Raw genomic sequence first — 16,896 nt, forward strand, 5'->3', positions numbered from 1 at the left:
TCCCGTCAGATTTCAAGGTGGATTGGTCCCTTTCTTATTAGTTCGTTAAAACAACTACAAGATATACATAAGACTATGATTATGAGTTAGTAAGTTGTTTTGGGTACTTTTCTCTTTCTTTTGGAATTTGGTGCACGTTAAAGAAAACTATATATATGTAATTCAAAATGTTTTTAGGAGTATTCTTCGTTGGACATGTATGTATGTATTAGTAGTTAGTGTCTCCGTGTGGTTGTGTTTGTGTGGGTGTCACACAAAAGTTAGCAAAATATTACAAAGGCGATAACAAAAATTGGCTTGTTCCTCGGCGGGAACCGAAGTAAGAAAGAGCAGAGATCAAGGATCGTTGCCTACATCTCTGCGCTTCTACGAGTGTGGGTGTGTGAAAGAAAGAAAGAGAGATAGAGTGTGTGTGTGTGTGTGGTGGTGTGTGTGTTAGTAAGGTTAATACGACTACTTGATCAGTGGAAACTATCTATACAGAAGATTATTTATTTATAGAGAATATTGTTATATTTCTTTTGTTGGTTTGATTAGAGTTAAACATGAAACTAGCTAAGTACTCTGTACAATACAATATACATACGTTATCGGTTCATAAGTAGTAGTAGGTAATTAGTCATATCAATAGATTTCCATACATATATATCAATATATCGATGTATATGTATATGCGTACAGTTAAATATGATAGGGCTACACTACGGCAAGACAAATGATACGGTAACGGAAACAAATCGAATCGAAAGCAACCATCGAATTTCTATTAGAAATATTAATATACTATACATGTATATATCAGTTATATATCGCAGTTGCCTGGAGATTCTGCAATTTTGAAAGCTAAACAGAAAACATCTAACACATCGTAACAAAACGAAACGGAATGAAATGGAATGGCATGGTGTGAAACATAACAGACACAGAACTCAACGTAACTGATATATACAAATATATATTTAGATATGCAGATAGTTGAAAGTATTTGGGTAACGATATATTGATATAGATGTGTTCATGTTCATGTCAGTTTAGATATGGTACACTATAGATTATACATATGATATACTTAGGTATGGTTAATACGTTAATCGTTCAACGGATACAACAACAAACTATGAGCTAGAAATTACCAACTAGAAATTAGAAACTAGAAGCTAAAAACTATAGAACTAAAAGCAAAATTCAAACCACGGCACAATCTGTGGACATGGACATTGAAACGACAACGTTGATGATGAGTACGGTTTACGGATTACTGAAAACGGTTTACGGATTACGGTTTACGAACAACTTGAATGTGGTAAAACATGAACAACAATACAAAATATATATAATTAATTTGATACAGATGGTTTAATTTCGCTTGATCTTTCTGTATGTATAGGGTTGTAACATATGTCGATCATCATTTCTAGTTGCTATTTATTTATTTGTTTGGTTGGACAATTTGAATGCCAAGAAGTTTGCCAATTTTAAGGCATTTTCAACGCAGTTTGGGCACATTATCATGAAGGATCACGAAGGGATGGGAACGAGTTAGATAAGATGGGTAGTTAGGCTATACATATAGAGAAACATTTAGATTAAATACTTGAGAAAATTCGTAGGATCTGCGCGCAAATTGCTTGGGGTCCTTAAAATTGACAACGACTTGAGCGCGGCATTTTGGGGAATATCGAAACGATTCGAAGCTAAAAACACTTGATCATTTTCGCCCCCTGGTCTGCCGTTTGCACTTTGTCAGAGTATATCAGGAGTAATAGACTAAAATTCGAGTACACTGAGAGACTTTGCTGCTGTTTTTTCAAAAAGCTAGCCAAAACCAAACTGAAATTCAAATTGATATTCGTAATACAAAACGCAAATGAAGAGAACTCAACGAACATATCCAAAGTGAATGATACTTATAGAGCTTTTCAGCGGATCTGACGGGGGAGATCTGCAATTTTTGGGATATAAGATCTGGGGATCGCTAACGTATCGCTGCTCCATTGGGCAATAGTTCGTACCTACTTAGCGCTAGGATTAGACGACACTAAATAAGTAAGAGATACGTAATGGGTGAGTTATACGAGTATACACCTAAGTAATATGGATACACGCTCTAAGGGCCTCCCTTCTAGTATATTTATTAAGTGTGAGTGGGCGTGGGTTTTTGGATGTGTGGACGTGTATGGCTGTAACTATATAGTATGACTAGTTTACGTTACTTTAGTTTACTTTAGTTTAGCTTTATGTTTAAGGACTAATCTCTATTGGAGCGGTTTCGTTTTGGGTTTCTTTTGGGAATATATCGTTGAGTTTTTGAGTTGTTTTGGGACAGCGGGACAAGGGAGTCTGCAGATACACTATATCTAGATATGGATACTTGATCTATGCAAGTACTGGGAGCTCTCGTATTCGGTATAGCTTAGTCTTAAGTCTGGGATTTTTGGCTTTCGCCGAGTTTCGTGAGGCAAATCAAATTGAAAATTATAAGTTCTTAAAAAGCATAACACTTCTCTGTTTTTGTTGTTTTGTTTATTTGTGGATTGGTTGGCTGTTGTTGTCTGTGGCGCAATGAAACATTTGACAGATTCGGTTTCTTTTTTGGTTTTGTTTAGAGGATTAGAGGTTTGTGATGAGCGGTAACATAAATGTGCTGGCTTGAGGCAGACGTAAGCATAGATAGATATATATATGTATCTTTTGTGGTTGTTTTAAATCGCGATCGATGTTCGATTCCGAGGTATTTTTCGTATCGATGTAGTTGTAGTTATAGTTATAGTTATAGTAAGTACGTGTATTGGGGGCATTGAGACTGAGAGAAATAGTTAGAAATAGAGCTTTCGGGGAAACAGGGTGGCGAGGGTGAGTCTGTCTGGATGGTCGCAGTCGTTTTGCAGTATTTCTCTTTTGTTTTTGTTGTTTGAATAAAACTCGTAAATCGATAAGTAAATGTGGTATGTTTTGTTTTGATTTTTTTTTTGACTGTATGGAACTTACCTATAAATAAGAAAAATATAAGTAAACCTAATTCCCGCATTGAGGCTTTCAGAGTTCGTCCTAATATTTGTAAACCCTTCGAATGCCTAGATAACTTAAATATTCGAAATACTCGAACTAATCGTATCACTCGTAATATTGCCAAGGACATAGCCTGATTCGATGACTTGTCCTAAAAATTTTATCGAAATATATATATATATATATAATAGGTGGTATGCATATATATATATGTATGTTGTTATGTACTGGTGTGTATCGTTTATATATATATATATGATGGATGTTCATTTACATAGCTCGATTGTGTATATGTATATAGGTGAGTAAGCGGATGTTTGGCTTGTGTTAGTATCGGCAATATACAACAATGAACATAACCTGGTCATGTGTTATCGATAAACTGGGCTTTGTGGTAGGGATGTGGGATGGGTTTGATTGGTGGGTTACTCGTTATGGATTGAGGTTGAAACAAATGAAAAGTTTGGTCTGAAAGTTGTGTTGTGTTATTTTTTTGGGTTCGGGGCGGGCAGGCAACCCCTTTTTTCATGTCAGGCAACTCATAAATGATGATGGCAACACTTATTACTTTAATCGGTTCAACTGTATATGCTTGTGAGTGTGTGTGTTCGTGTGTGAGTGATTAATATCGATATTTTTTTGTAGTTGGCATTGGGCAAACAGAAATCTCATACCTGTGGACTGACTGGCGCTTTTGGAAGATTTAACGTATCCTCCTCTTCGGCAACGACAGTCGCTAGTGTTATAAAGTACGGAATGATGGCGATTATGTCGATAACATTCATGACATCCCTGCAGAAATTTAATTTGTTCGGACATGCGAGGAACCTGAACACACACAAAATCGATACAACGACCAGCGATTGGTTTGGTTTAAAGATTCACACAGACAGCGCGATAGAGAAACCGAGAGCGAGAGAGAGAAAGAGAGAGGGAGAAATGTAAGACAGAGAAAGAAGATTTCAGATTGAAACAGTTGAATTAAACCATGGGTGTCAAACGAAAGCAAAGCAACAGACAGAGAAATATATAATATATAAATGAATCAAATACAAAATAGGAGAGAACGGAAAATCAATCAATGTTTGTACTCAATTAAAAACAGAGTTTTAGATGGACAGAGAGATATTGTATTCGAGTTCAAGTTCAAACTAATATTTCTCTTTCGTTCGCTTAGCTTATAACTAGGTGTACGCATAAATAGTTTGTTATGGAAGTGAGCGGCCTACCTGACAGTTAGTTCAAATGTAAACCAAATAATACATAACGTTTCTATAAGGAAGAAAGGATCTGTGATGTCAGGCACCTCGTCTTCCTCGATTTTTGTGCCATTTGTTGTTGTATTGAACACCTACAAATATAAACCAAAAGAGCAAAAGAAAAAAAGAGAAGGAGATGGATATGTATCCCTTGGAGGTCCTTCGGCTTGATTCGTACGCACCTTGTAATGCTTAAATTCGGGTAATGTTTCTAGACAAAATATAACAATTGATAGCAATATAACAAATACACTAATTATGGCTACAACTCTGGCGGCTTGCGAACTTTCTGGATACTCGAAGAGCAGCCAGACTTTTCTCTGTTTCTCATTATCCGGTAATGGTCTTTCTTCCTCTTTAATAAAGCCTTCATCCTCTCTGCAAATATAGAATGATTGATGGTTCCATGTTAGTATAAAATATGCATTAGAACGTCTTTTTCCCGTGTATGTTGTGTGAGTGTTGGTTTGGGTAGGTGTGTATGTGGGTCTGTGAGTGTGGCATTCCTTAAGTATTTTTGGTAATTTTTAGGCACAAATTTAATTAATTGGTTCGCAACTCTAATCGGAAGCAGGCAAAAGGCTTAAATCGAAAGCTAAGCTAAACTTAAAATATTGAGATAGATTTAAAGCCGCAAAAGAAGCGTTGAGTCTCTCGCAGCTAAGGGTTGACTGGATTTTGGCATTGGCAGTTAGCAAAGAGTTGAAAAAGATTAAGTAGGCTGCATCCCGCTGGATCCTCGAACGTCCTTGCCTCGGTTGACTTTCCGCCTTCCATCTCCGCTCCACGGGTCCGGCCACACTGCCCCCCGTGCCGTATCAACAAAATTTTAAGCTGGTGGTCAAGTGATTAACATTCACTTTCCAGGTTCCAGTCCAGTCCATCTATATCTGCACATTTTTTTTTTTAATTCAATAAAATTTGCTTCAACCTTGCCATCGGTGGAGATGTTTGGGTTTTAAGGGAAAGTTGCCAAAAATCTACATATATAATTAAACTTAATATATATAATTAAAGCGTGTTTTTTAAATGCTCCATTAATTTGGTATATAAATATATATGGTATATGATCCTTAAACCAAAATTATTTAAAGCTACAAGGTTGGGTAATCTATTTTTTCGATTAACTTAATATTTTTAAGTACACTTTCCCTTTTAACCGCACTTCCAGCCAACGCAATGTGTAGGCATGTATGTATGTTTGTATTTAAGCCAAGTCTAGGATCTATTCTATGTCTATGTGCGTGTGTCGGTCTGTTTGCCGTGTTGCATGCCTCATTACACTGATTCGATAGAAATTTGCCGTGCTACCAATATAGAACAAACCGAACCAATTTGTTGTCCTGTTTACATTTGATTTGTTTTAGTTTTCTGTTTATATTTGGTTAGTTTTTGTTTTCTGGATGTTGTTTTACTTTTTTGGGGTTTCTTTGGTAAGGAAATGGTGGAATTTCTTGTGGGCAACACGTGGGCTTACCTGAATTTATTAATTGCTTGATCACCTAATTCATAAAATTTTATTTCTTCACTAAATACGTCTAAAGGGACATTGACCGGTCTCCGTAGTCGGCCACCTGTGGATGAACGTGATGAGTGTTTGGTTTTTTTTTTTTTTGGGGTAGTGAGTTGGTGGGCGGTGTGTGAATAAAGTCAAGTATTCATTGTTTGTTGTTCGGCGCCGACGAAAATATAGAGAGAAATAGAGAAACATTAGCCTGGGGTTGCACAAAAGTTGCAAAGGATTTTCGGTGGACTTTATAGGATGGAATTGACTGAATGCTTACCACTCTGATAATAGTATAAAATCGCGTCGAAGCTCGGTCGACTACGGTCAAAAAAATATTCATTTCTAAGCGGGTCAAAGTACCGTAATCTCCGAGCTGGATCCCCAAGCAGCGTGTCCGGGAATTGATTTAACGTACGTAGTTGTGTCTCAAACCTTAATCCGCTTACCTAAAATATTGGCATGGAAAAGTGGCTTAAACTACGGACAGTTCATGTTAACAATTTGATGAACTCACATTTATAACGACTCTTTCGCAGAAATCATGATCGTGAGGAATGGGTTCAAAGTGTTGCGGTCCGCCACCAAAGCCATGACCAGCCCCCCCTTCTTCGTCTTGACTGCTCAATTTGGGCAAAGACCTGTGAATAAAGTAAGTAAAAGAAATAATTAAGACTAGGGATTGGGATTCAAAAATAAGAAATATATATTCATGATTATTCAACAGAAATACTTGGTAGATTTACCCTTAAAGACATTAGTTAACTTGAGTATCAATAATACCAATCGTATTTTTGACTAAAAATGAGTCTCGTATTTTTGACCAAAATCGGAATACCATTTTTTCGCCCTAAAAATTCAGTTTCTTGGCTGCTATAAAGAAAATAAACGTCAGATCGAGGAATGTCATACCTCGTTGAGCTCGTTGCTTAATTTCCAACAAATTGGCATTCAAACCTAAAAATTTTTGACTTTTCGCATTTTTTGCAAAAAAAGACGATGCACCCCCTTACAAAAATTCGAAATTTGGTCAAAAAATAAATTTTCCTTAAATTGATTGCGATCGTTAGCAAATTTAGCAAGCTGTTCAAAACAGTCGGTCTTTTAGCTGTACGCCTTGATTTGACTAAGCTATGATTGAAAAACTGGAAAGAAAAATCGTATTTTTGACTAAAAAATGAATCTCGTATTTTTGACCAAAAGCGGAATACCATTTTTTCGCCCTAAAAATTCAGTTTTTTGGCTGTAATAAAGAAAATAAACGTCAGATCGAGGAATGTCATACCTCGTTGAGCTCGTTGCTTAATTTCCAACAAATTGGCATTCAAACCTAAAAATTTTTGACTTTTCGCATTTTTTGCAAAAAAAGACGATGCACCCCCTTACAAAAATTCGAAATTTGGTCAAAAAATAAATTTTCCTTAAATTGATTGGGATCGTTAGCAAATTTAGCAAGCTGTTCAAAACAGTCGGTCTTTTAGCTGTACGCCTTGATTTGACTAAACTACGGTTGAAAAACTGGAAAGAAAAATCGTATTTTTGACTAAAAAATGGGTCTCGTATTTTTGACCAAAATCGGAATACCATTTTTTCGCCCTAAGAATTCAGTTTTTTGGCTGCTATAATGAAAATAAACGTCAGATCGAGGAATGTCATACCTCGTTGAGCTCGTTGCTTAATTTCCAACAAATTGGCATTCAAACCTAAAAATTTTTGACTTTTCGCATTTTTTGCAAAAAAAGACGATGCACCCCCTAACAAAAATTCTAAATTTGGTCAAAAAATAAATATTCCTTAAATTGATTGGGATCGTTAGCAAATTTAGCAAGCTGTTCAAAACAGTCGGTCTTTTAGCTGTACGCCTTGATTTGACTAAGCTATGATTGAAAAACTGGAAAGAAAAATCGTATTTTTGACTAAAAAATGGGTCTCGTATTTTTGACCAAAATCGGAATACCATTTTTTCGCCCTAAAAATTCAGTTTTTTGGCTGTAATAAAGAAAATAAACGTCAGATCGAGGAATGTCATACCTCGTTGAGCTCGTTGCTTAATTTTCAACAAATTGGCATTCAAACCTAAAAATTTTTGACTTTTCGCATTTTTTGCAAAAAAAGACGATGCACCCCCTTACAAAAATTCGAAATTTGGTCAAAAAATAAATTTTCCTTAAATTGATTGCGATCGTTAGCAAATTTAGCAAGCTGTTCAAAACAGTCGGTCTTTTAGCTGTACGCCTTGATTTGACTAAGCTATGATTGAAAAACTGGAAAGAAAAATCGTATTTTTGACTAAAAAATGAATCTCGTATTTTTGACCAAAAGCGGAATACCATTTTTTCGCCCTAAAAATTAAGTTTTTTGGCTGTAATAAAGAAAATAAACGTCAGATCGAGGAATGTCATACCTCGTTGAGCTCGTTGCTTAATTTCCAACAAATTGGCATTCAAACCTAAAAATTTTTGACTTTTCGCATTTTTTGCAAAAAAAGACGATGCACCCCCTAACAAAAATTCTAAATTTGGTCAAAAAATAAATATTCCTTAAATTGATTGGGATCGTTAGCAAATTTAGCAAGCTGTTCAAAACAGTCGGTCTTTTAGCTGTACGCCTTGATTTGACTAAGCTATGATTGAAAAACTGGAAAGAAAAATCGTATTTTTGACTAAAAAATGGGTCTCGTATTTTTGACCAAAATCGGAATACCATTTTTTCGCCCTAAAAATTCAGTTTTTTGGCTGTAATAAAGAAAATAAACGTCAGATCGAGGAATGTCATACCTCGTTGAGCTCGTTGCTTAATTTTCAACAAATTGGCATTCAAACCTAAAAATTTTTGACTTTTCGCATTTTTTGCAAAAAAAGACGATGCACCCCCTTACAAAAATTCGAAATTTGGTCAAAAAATAAATTTTCCTTAAATTGATTGCGATCGTTAGCAAATTTAGCAAGCTGTTCAAAACAGTCGGTCTTTTTGCTGTACGCCTTGATTTGACTAAGCTATGATTGAAAAACTGGAAAGAAAAATCGTATTTTTGACTAAAAAATGAATCTCGTATTTTTGACCAAAAGCGGAATACCATTTTTTCGCCCTAAAAATTCATTTTTTTGGCTGTAATAAAGAAAATAAACGTCAGATCGAGGAATGTCATACCTCGTTGAGCTCGTTGCTTAATTTCCAACAAATTGGCATTCAAACCTAAAAATTTTTGACTTTTCGCATTTTTTGCAAAAAAAGACGATGCACCCCCTTACAAAAATTCGAAATTTGGTCAAAAAATAAATTTTCCTTAAATTGATTGGGATCGTTAGCAAATTTAGCAAGCTGTTCAAAACAGTCGGTCTTTTAGCCGTACGCCTTGATTTGACTAAACTACGATTGAAAAACTGGAAAGAAAAATCGTATTTTTGACTAAAAAATGAGTCTCGTATTTTTGACCAAATCGGAATACCATTTTTTCGCCCTAAAAATTCAGTTTTTTGGCTGCTATAAAGAAAATAAACGTCAGATCGAGGAATGTCATACCTCGTTGAGCTCGTTGCTTAATTTCCAACAAATTGGCATTCAAACCTAAAAATTTTTGACTTTTCGCATTTTTTGCAAAAAAAGACGATGATTGAAAAACTGGAAAGAAAAATCGTATTTTTGACTAAAAAATGAATCTCGTATTTTTGACCAAAAGCGGAATACCAGGGATTATTTTGGTATATTATTAAATGATTTCTTTACCCAAGTAAATGAGTGTTAGTAAGGAATAAGCTTCCAATTGCAAATTGATTAAGATAATCAAGACCGAAACTACAGCTCGTTGCAGCTCAACCTAATGAATTCAATCAAAGTCTGGTGCTAACTTTTAACCTAATTACCAAAAGTAAGCCAAACAGCAATTACTTTGAAGACGTCTCGTCGTTCGACTTTCTTTTTAACTGAAAGTCGCGTCTCCATTATTCAATGCCTTCGATCTTTAAGCTCTCCAGTGGCCTGGTCTTTAATTACTTTTTGGCTCGAATCAATTTTCAGATGCTCTGCCATTGAATATTCAATGGCCATGCATATTGCATGGCCGGCGGCAGTCGGGGATTTTCAGCCTCACTTTCTCGATTTCAAATTGCAATTCGCAATTGCGATGCCAACTTTTTGTGGATGCAAAGGCAAAGGCAATGGCAAAGGCAAAAGCGAAAGGGGGAGGACAAGGTACTTGAACACTTTATCCTTTCGCTTAGGCCTCGTTCAAATTAAATTCATTGCACTCCCCAACTACTACATATATATATTTGTGTATATATTGTAGACACACCACGCCCACGCCCACGCCGGCAATATACTTATGTTTACACTTGTAATTGAAATTGTATTACAATCGCATATAAAAACGACCCAACGAGTGGGGCTCAACCACAGCAACACCATCATCGAACCACCCATTTTCTGGCAGTTTGCCCAACATTTTCCGCCCTTATCGCTGATGTTGCTGACAATGTGCAATTGTTGCTGCTGTTGCTGCTGCAATTGTTGCTGCTGGCAACTTTTTGGCGTTGCATGGCAGGTTGCCGTTGCCGTTGCCTGCTTTCTGGCGCCGTGCCGTGGCATTTAATTAAGCGTGTAAGTGCACTGGCCCACCCCCCTGTCCTCATCCCCATCCCCATCCCCATCAGTTATCCCCATCCACTCGACTGCAATAATGGCGAGTGCCTGCTCGAACAAATTGTTTGTCGGCATAAATCTTTTCCGGTTGCAACTCCATCTTGCCGCTTCTTCATATTTATGGTCCTACATATGGTCAACATAATAATGGCATTGTAAACTACCGTTCATCGCCTTTTTATCCGCGATAAAATAAAGTAATTTATCGGTTTTACAACCAAACCTTTATATCTTAAGTAACTAGTTACAAGAATGTTATACCCCTTGAGTGTATTGATTGAGAAGCGCAGAGGAAGGAGTTAGTCTGTCTAAAATTTAAAACATTTGTTTTCTTTCAGAATAAAAATAAATTTAGCTTTCATTTCGTCTTAGTTCTACCTGAAATAAATTTGTAATTGCTATACTTGTGTTAAGTTGTCCTACGCAGAGATGTTTTAGACCACTAAACTGTGGTGAATGAGAAGCGCAGAGGAAGGCTGAGGCCAGGGTTGTCACTTGCCATAAAGGTTTTTTTTTAAAACTGCTAAATGTCAGTACAACAACCCGTTATTAACTGGCATATAAATAACTAAGGCCTGGGGGTTGCCCTCGATTAATGTGGGTCTAGAATTTCGTAATGATACACCGATTATGTCAAGTTATTTTAACCGCAAATTGGCCTATTGTTCGGTGTGACGTCAGCAGCTGTTGCAAGCCGCAAAAAGAGAGTGCAAGGCGTAAAAGGCCGGTTCAAACTAAATGTCAACAAACAGTTTGGGACCAGGTGTAGTAGGCCGACTTTATACCATTTATACCTTCTCTGCATCCATGTAGAGAACATATAGTACATGGAAACAAGTGTTGTTGTTTGTCTACTATATGTACATGGAAGCAACTTCTGTTGTTTATCTACTATATGTAAATGTCAGTCAGAAATTTATGCATACTCCTCTCCTCTCTTTCACTCTCTGTGTTTGTCTCTGTCGCACTTGCTAGGGTGTATATAGGTCAGCGGCACGGCCTGATGCGGCTGTGACGTCATTGTCGCCTCCTTTCTAGATGCCGCCGATGTCGATGAGTCGGTGCTCTGCTGCAGCGACCTATTTACAAGATATGTACGTATGTACATATGTATCCAAAAGTCGCTACGTGAGTCGAGAAGAGTCGAATCGAATTGAGTCGAGTCGAGTCTCACCCACTTCCGCATCGTTCTGCAGGTGGATTGCATAAGTCGAAAAGCTGCCACTGCAACTGAAACTAAAACGGAAACGGAAACGGCGATGGGTGAAGTTCAATGCAAAGTCGAAAATCGAAATGGAATTTCGTCCTGGGGATCGTGGGCCCACTATATGTACTGTATGTATCTGACATGGGCAAAGTGTGTTTGTGCCTGTTTCTCTTTGTCCGGTCAAGGCAACGTCAGCCTCAGTCCTTAGACCTTCCAAGACCCGAGAACTAAGAACTGAGAACTGAGCCGAGACCCAACCACCAAACACCCCCCCCCCCCCCCGGTTTTTTTTGACTATTTTTAGAAGCGTCAACAACGGCATGCTGAAATTTATGAATTAATGTGATGGCGAAAGGAAATTTAAGGCATGCACACGCACACACGCTGAAGGAGCCTTGAACTGAGGGAGTGCGCCTGCACTCGTCACCCAGCCAGTCCTCATTGAGGACCCGCTTATGCATGCCGCACTCTCCCAGCTGCGCATCTGCAAGTTAATCAACCATTGGCACCGCATCTGCGTACATTTTTCGCCATTTAAGTAAACCCATAGAGAAGCGCGGAGGAGAGCTCTGGCTATAATAAGGAAATTTAATAAGATGAATATATTTAGTGTGACTATCATCTGCATTAAGTTAAAGAGAAAAGCTGGGCAGATATTTTTCGTCACTTAAGTGAATCCTATGAGAATCGCGGAGAAGGGCGCTTGTATAGAAATAAGGCAATTTACAAGAGCAGCAAAGATCCCTGCCTCTAATAATGAAGTTTATAAGTAATAAGTTTGCCCCTGTTATTAAATACATATGTTCTAGAACACACATGTATAGATCGTTTGTTTTATGTGACCATAATTAACCCATAAGGAAGAGCAGTATCTATTGCGCATACCCACAACTTTGATCACCATATACTGTATGCTTTCTTGACCAAACACTTTGTACGCGCTGCAATACAAAGTAAGCAGGAAATCTGAAGTCTTAAAGGAATTACCTTCTTATTCTGGTTTACGAACTAAGCCTGAAATCTCCTTTGTTCAGCCGCGACTTTGTGTGCGACCCATGGCCAATCGATTCCCCTCTGGGAAATGGCATTGATAAAGCTGATTTGCAATCTCCTCCCACTGGAGCCCGTGGAAAGCATGGGCGTACAAGGAGGGGGGTCGAGGAGCAGCGTGTCAACATGATTCAATCAACGCCGTCAAACGAGAGGCGCCACAGGCTGTGCAAGGTGAATGTGATTGTGAATGCGAAACTGGATTCGACGCTGACGTCACAAACGGCATTCGAATGACAAAGTTTTGAACGTGAATATGAATGAATGAGCATGCACATGAAGAAAATATCCTCATGAAGAATCACAAAGGTATATGTATAATTCAGAATACAATCACTACTTTAATGTCTTTTAGATTTCAAAACCTAACCCACATTGTAGCCCCTCTAGAAAGTTTTCCTAATAAATAAATGTATGGAGATTCTCTTTTTTCCTCTGTGAAAGTACACCCACTCTCTAGAACCGTATTGCATTTCACCAATTTGCCTTGGAAATGCACCTGCCGCCCGGATTTGCACCCGGACATTTTTATTTGCAGGCGGATCCGGATCCGGGGCCATCAATCGCCAGACGGGGGATCGGGAATCACGGCCGCCGCAGAGTCAAATTATGCAAATCCCTGGCTGAAAGATTCACGGACGGATAGTTGGACAAACGGACGGACTAACCAACTGGCCTGCCCTTTGCGACCTTGGCCAGTTGCGTGCACAATTTGTGTGAGTTGCTGGTATGTTTTCGTGATTTACGTATTTCAATACCCTTGCCGCGAAATTTGGGAGTTATATGACATATTTAAAGTGATTTAAAATTGTTATATAAGTTATAAAAAATGTACAGTATGCGCTTTAAAACCCCTTCTTCTTTTTAAAGATAGTTCTTAATAGAATTTAAACATTATGATATTTGGTATACTGAATTCTGAGGAGAAGATATACTGTTATTTTTATGATATACGTTTCAAAAGTGATATCCAAACGTCATAGCTCAAAAGGCTTTAACGAAAATTGACTCAAATATATATAACTATTAGCTTACTTATAGATATTTGGACAATGCTCAAAGATGCAGGTATAATTTAAAGCTTTAAGGATCTTAAGATCAAGGGTATTTAAATGTTTTGTATATAATGTCGGGACTTGGCTTTCTCGTTTTTCATTTCCATTCTCATTTTCCGTTTTCCGTTTGGCTTTTTATTTTTGGCAACCGTTCTCAGGTTTTACTCGTGTGCACCGACATGCAAGCTGTTCCTCAACGGGAAAGGTGAGAAAGGGGGAAATGGGGTGAAAGGGGTGAAAGTGGGCGAAGGGAGTGGCAGGGGGTGAAAGCATGTTGCCTGTCGCTTTCTGTTTTCGGTGCTGTTTGCTGTTTGCATTTACCGATGCACGTGTGGCCAGAAGAATGAATGAAAGGGGCTGTGGAAAATGGAGGAGGCGTTGTGGAAAATTGCAGACTGGAGAAAGGACCCCCATTCCTGGCAAGGCGCAAAAAAAAAGTGCTGGAAAAGTGTGCACGTCAGGCATTTTAAACATGTTCCGCTATTTGAAACTTTTCGTCGTTTATTACTCGCAAAAAGTGGGCTTAGCTTAAAGAAATGTAACAATAGAATGCCGGAAAGGAGTTCGAGGGATTGTTGCCTGGATAAAGAAAAAGGACAGGAAACGAACTTGTTAAGCGCACAATTTAAAAAGCGAGGCGAACTTCGCCAAAAGGTGAAACTTTTCAAATGTCTCAAGTGCGTCAAAGGCGAAAGAGTTGGCAGAATGAATGGAAAGGGGTTACAAGAGGGCAAAAGGGGGCTGTGAAAGGGTGGAAAATGGCGGAAAAGGACCTGGACACTTGACTATGGAGAGATAGAAGGAGATTGAGGACCCTTAGCCAGGGTCCTCAGAAGTGCAATCAGTTCATAGCTCTTCACCCGGGCTAAGACAATCAAAAGGCTATGATGGAACATTCATTAATCGATATTTCATGGTGGTATAGGGATGAAAAGTCGTCTCTTAAATGGAAGTTTCTTAAGGATTAATGGAACCATAGTGGTGATTTCCTAATGCTATTCAATCGTGAATTATTATAGTAATCTATTAAAAGCTATCTATATTCATTCATCTCTTTCTCTATATACAGATGTACATAATAGTAACTATATATATAATTAGTTTTTCTCCCTCAGTTGACAACTAAAAGCTTCAAGAAATATATACAATCTCGGTAAATCCATTGAGGGCAAGTCCGCAATAGTTGACCCAAAAGCTTTTCTCCCCTTTCTCGAGATAAGTTCCAATCGTCTTGGCCGCAATCAAAGTAATCTCCATTCAATTTGTTAAGTCCCCGAAACCGTTTAATGTATTTCCAACCCCCCCTTTCACACATTGTGTGGTTTTAATTTTAATGCACCGCACATAGAAACTGCAGAGGGGTTTTTTTTTCGGTTTTTCGTGGGGGAAAGTCAAGCGAGTGAAAGCGACACAAAGCGAAAAAGGCGAGACATGCATGTGTGTGTGTGCAGGGTGTATGTGTGTGTGTTTGTAGGGGGTGGGGGGGTTGATAGTACATAGTACACACTCATTGTTGGCTGTTCGGTGTCCATTGTTCATGGCTTTGTTGCTTTGTTGCTGACGTTGACGGCGCTTGTCGCCTTGTCGCTGCCAGCAACAACTACTACTATCAACAGCAAAGGCAACAACACCAACAACTACAACCACTATCAACAACAAGCAGCAAAAACCAGGATCAAAAGTCAAGAACAATGACAGCAAATAGCAAGCGGCAAGCAGCGGGCAAAAGTCAAGTTGCAAGTTGAAATGTGCGGCAATTGTTAGCTTGGGTAAAAGGCAAAGTGAAAGTGTAAGCCTCGTCAATCAACAATAACAAGAGCAGCTAGGAGCAGTGTAAGGACACTGGGAAAAATGTCTTGGAAGGAAGTCCAAATTGGATTACATACAATATGGTATACCGTATACCATTACGTACTAATAGGATCTCAAAATGTATGTTTTCTGTAGAGAATAGATATGGTTTTACCAAAAACCTCATATTACAAACTAATATGATCTCAAAAAGTATTCTTTAAGATAAACATTTTAATGGGAAAGTAAGAAGTGAAAAGGGTTTAAATTAAAGGTCTTTAGTTTTTGTATTCCTACATTTAAGCTAAGCGTTTAGATGAGATGATCGTTTGCTATTTGTATGGGCATGATATAGAACATATATCTTTAGGGAATGAGTGAATATGTTCTCAATATATTAAATAATAAAAAGTTTGTATTATCTATTTTGTTCTCTGCAGGACCAAAAGGACTCGGTGTCAGCGAATTTAGTGGCATGAATTGCTTTCGCCAGCGTCGGGCATCAATTTACCAATTTACCCAGATGCATTAGATTCGCTCTTCATTTGTTCTTGAACTTCTGCCGGGGAAAAGTCTTTGTGAGGAGGGAAAATCAAAGGTGGGGGAGGATGGAGGAAAAGCCAAGGAGCCACAAGCACACAGCCAACCATCCAGCATCGTTATCAATGTCAAACTCATGTCAATTCACTGAGACGATTACAGGATATCATCAAAGGATATTGTTATGTCTCAATCGGCTGAAAGGGCAAGGGAGGGGTGTGCAGGGAGATGTTTGGATGGATGATGGTCTGGGGCCATTGGAATGTTAATGATATTGATGCTGTGCCACTTTTGTGTTTGCCGTTTGGGCAACTGTCAATGTCACATTGCGCATACGCCGCATTGACCCACCCACCATTCGTGCCTGTGTGAGTGTTTGGTGTGGGTGTGGGTGTGTTTGGGCATGTGTGTGTCTGTGTTTTTGTCTGTTTGTGCATCTGCATTCACATTCACTTCATCATTTGTCATTCATCATCATCTCGAAGGGCTGCGCGCCAGAAGGTATGCAATGAAAATTCGTAACAAGCCGTTAACATATCGCGTTCCTCATCCTTATGCCTTTCAGTGGCATTTCTCGGTTTTACCTTACCAAAACGTTGGAAAATAATATTACGACGATTTACAGGCATCTTAAAACATTTATCAAATAATAATAATTCTTATCCGATAATTAAGTTGGGTAAAAACCGTAAGAGAGGGGGCTTGATTTCATATTCTTTCCAAAATATATGGATAATATCTTAATTTAAAGACCGTGTAGAGGTTTTTCAAACATTCAGGAAGAATTTTGATGTGTAAAAATAATACTTGTTTTTACGTTCACTAAGAAATTAAAGAATT

At 38.1% G+C, this 16,896-nt stretch overlaps 1 protein-coding gene across 18 annotated transcripts in view; it reads right to left on the minus strand.

Moving 5' to 3' along the window:
• Sh (Potassium voltage-gated channel protein Shaker) overlaps positions 1-16,896 on the minus strand; it is a 153,640-nt gene that overhangs the window by 16,898 nt on the left and 119,846 nt on the right. For 16 of the 18 annotated variants that reach the window (XM_036820801.3, XM_070997396.1, XM_036820807.3 and 13 more), the window contains 7 exons: positions 6,290-6,413; positions 6,053-6,221; positions 5,746-5,842; positions 4,451-4,646; positions 4,239-4,360; positions 3,684-3,837; positions 2,989-3,160 (listed from right to left, as the gene is read on the minus strand). In XM_036820801.3, coding sequence (XP_036676696.2) covers positions 2,989-3,160; positions 3,684-3,837; positions 4,239-4,360; positions 4,451-4,646; positions 5,746-5,842; positions 6,053-6,221; positions 6,290-6,413 — 1,034 coding nt within the window. The remainder of the gene's footprint in view (positions 1-2,988; positions 3,161-3,683; positions 3,838-4,238; positions 4,361-4,450; positions 4,647-5,745; positions 5,843-6,052; positions 6,222-6,289; positions 6,414-16,896) is intronic. The other 2 variants (XM_070997394.1, XM_070997395.1) reach the window with 1 other exon arrangement.

This window comes from Drosophila suzukii, chromosome X, assembly GCF_043229965.1.
Source record: "Drosophila suzukii chromosome X, CBGP_Dsuzu_IsoJpt1.0, whole genome shotgun sequence".
Lineage (NCBI taxonomy): Eukaryota > Metazoa > Arthropoda > Insecta > Diptera > Drosophilidae > Drosophila > Drosophila suzukii.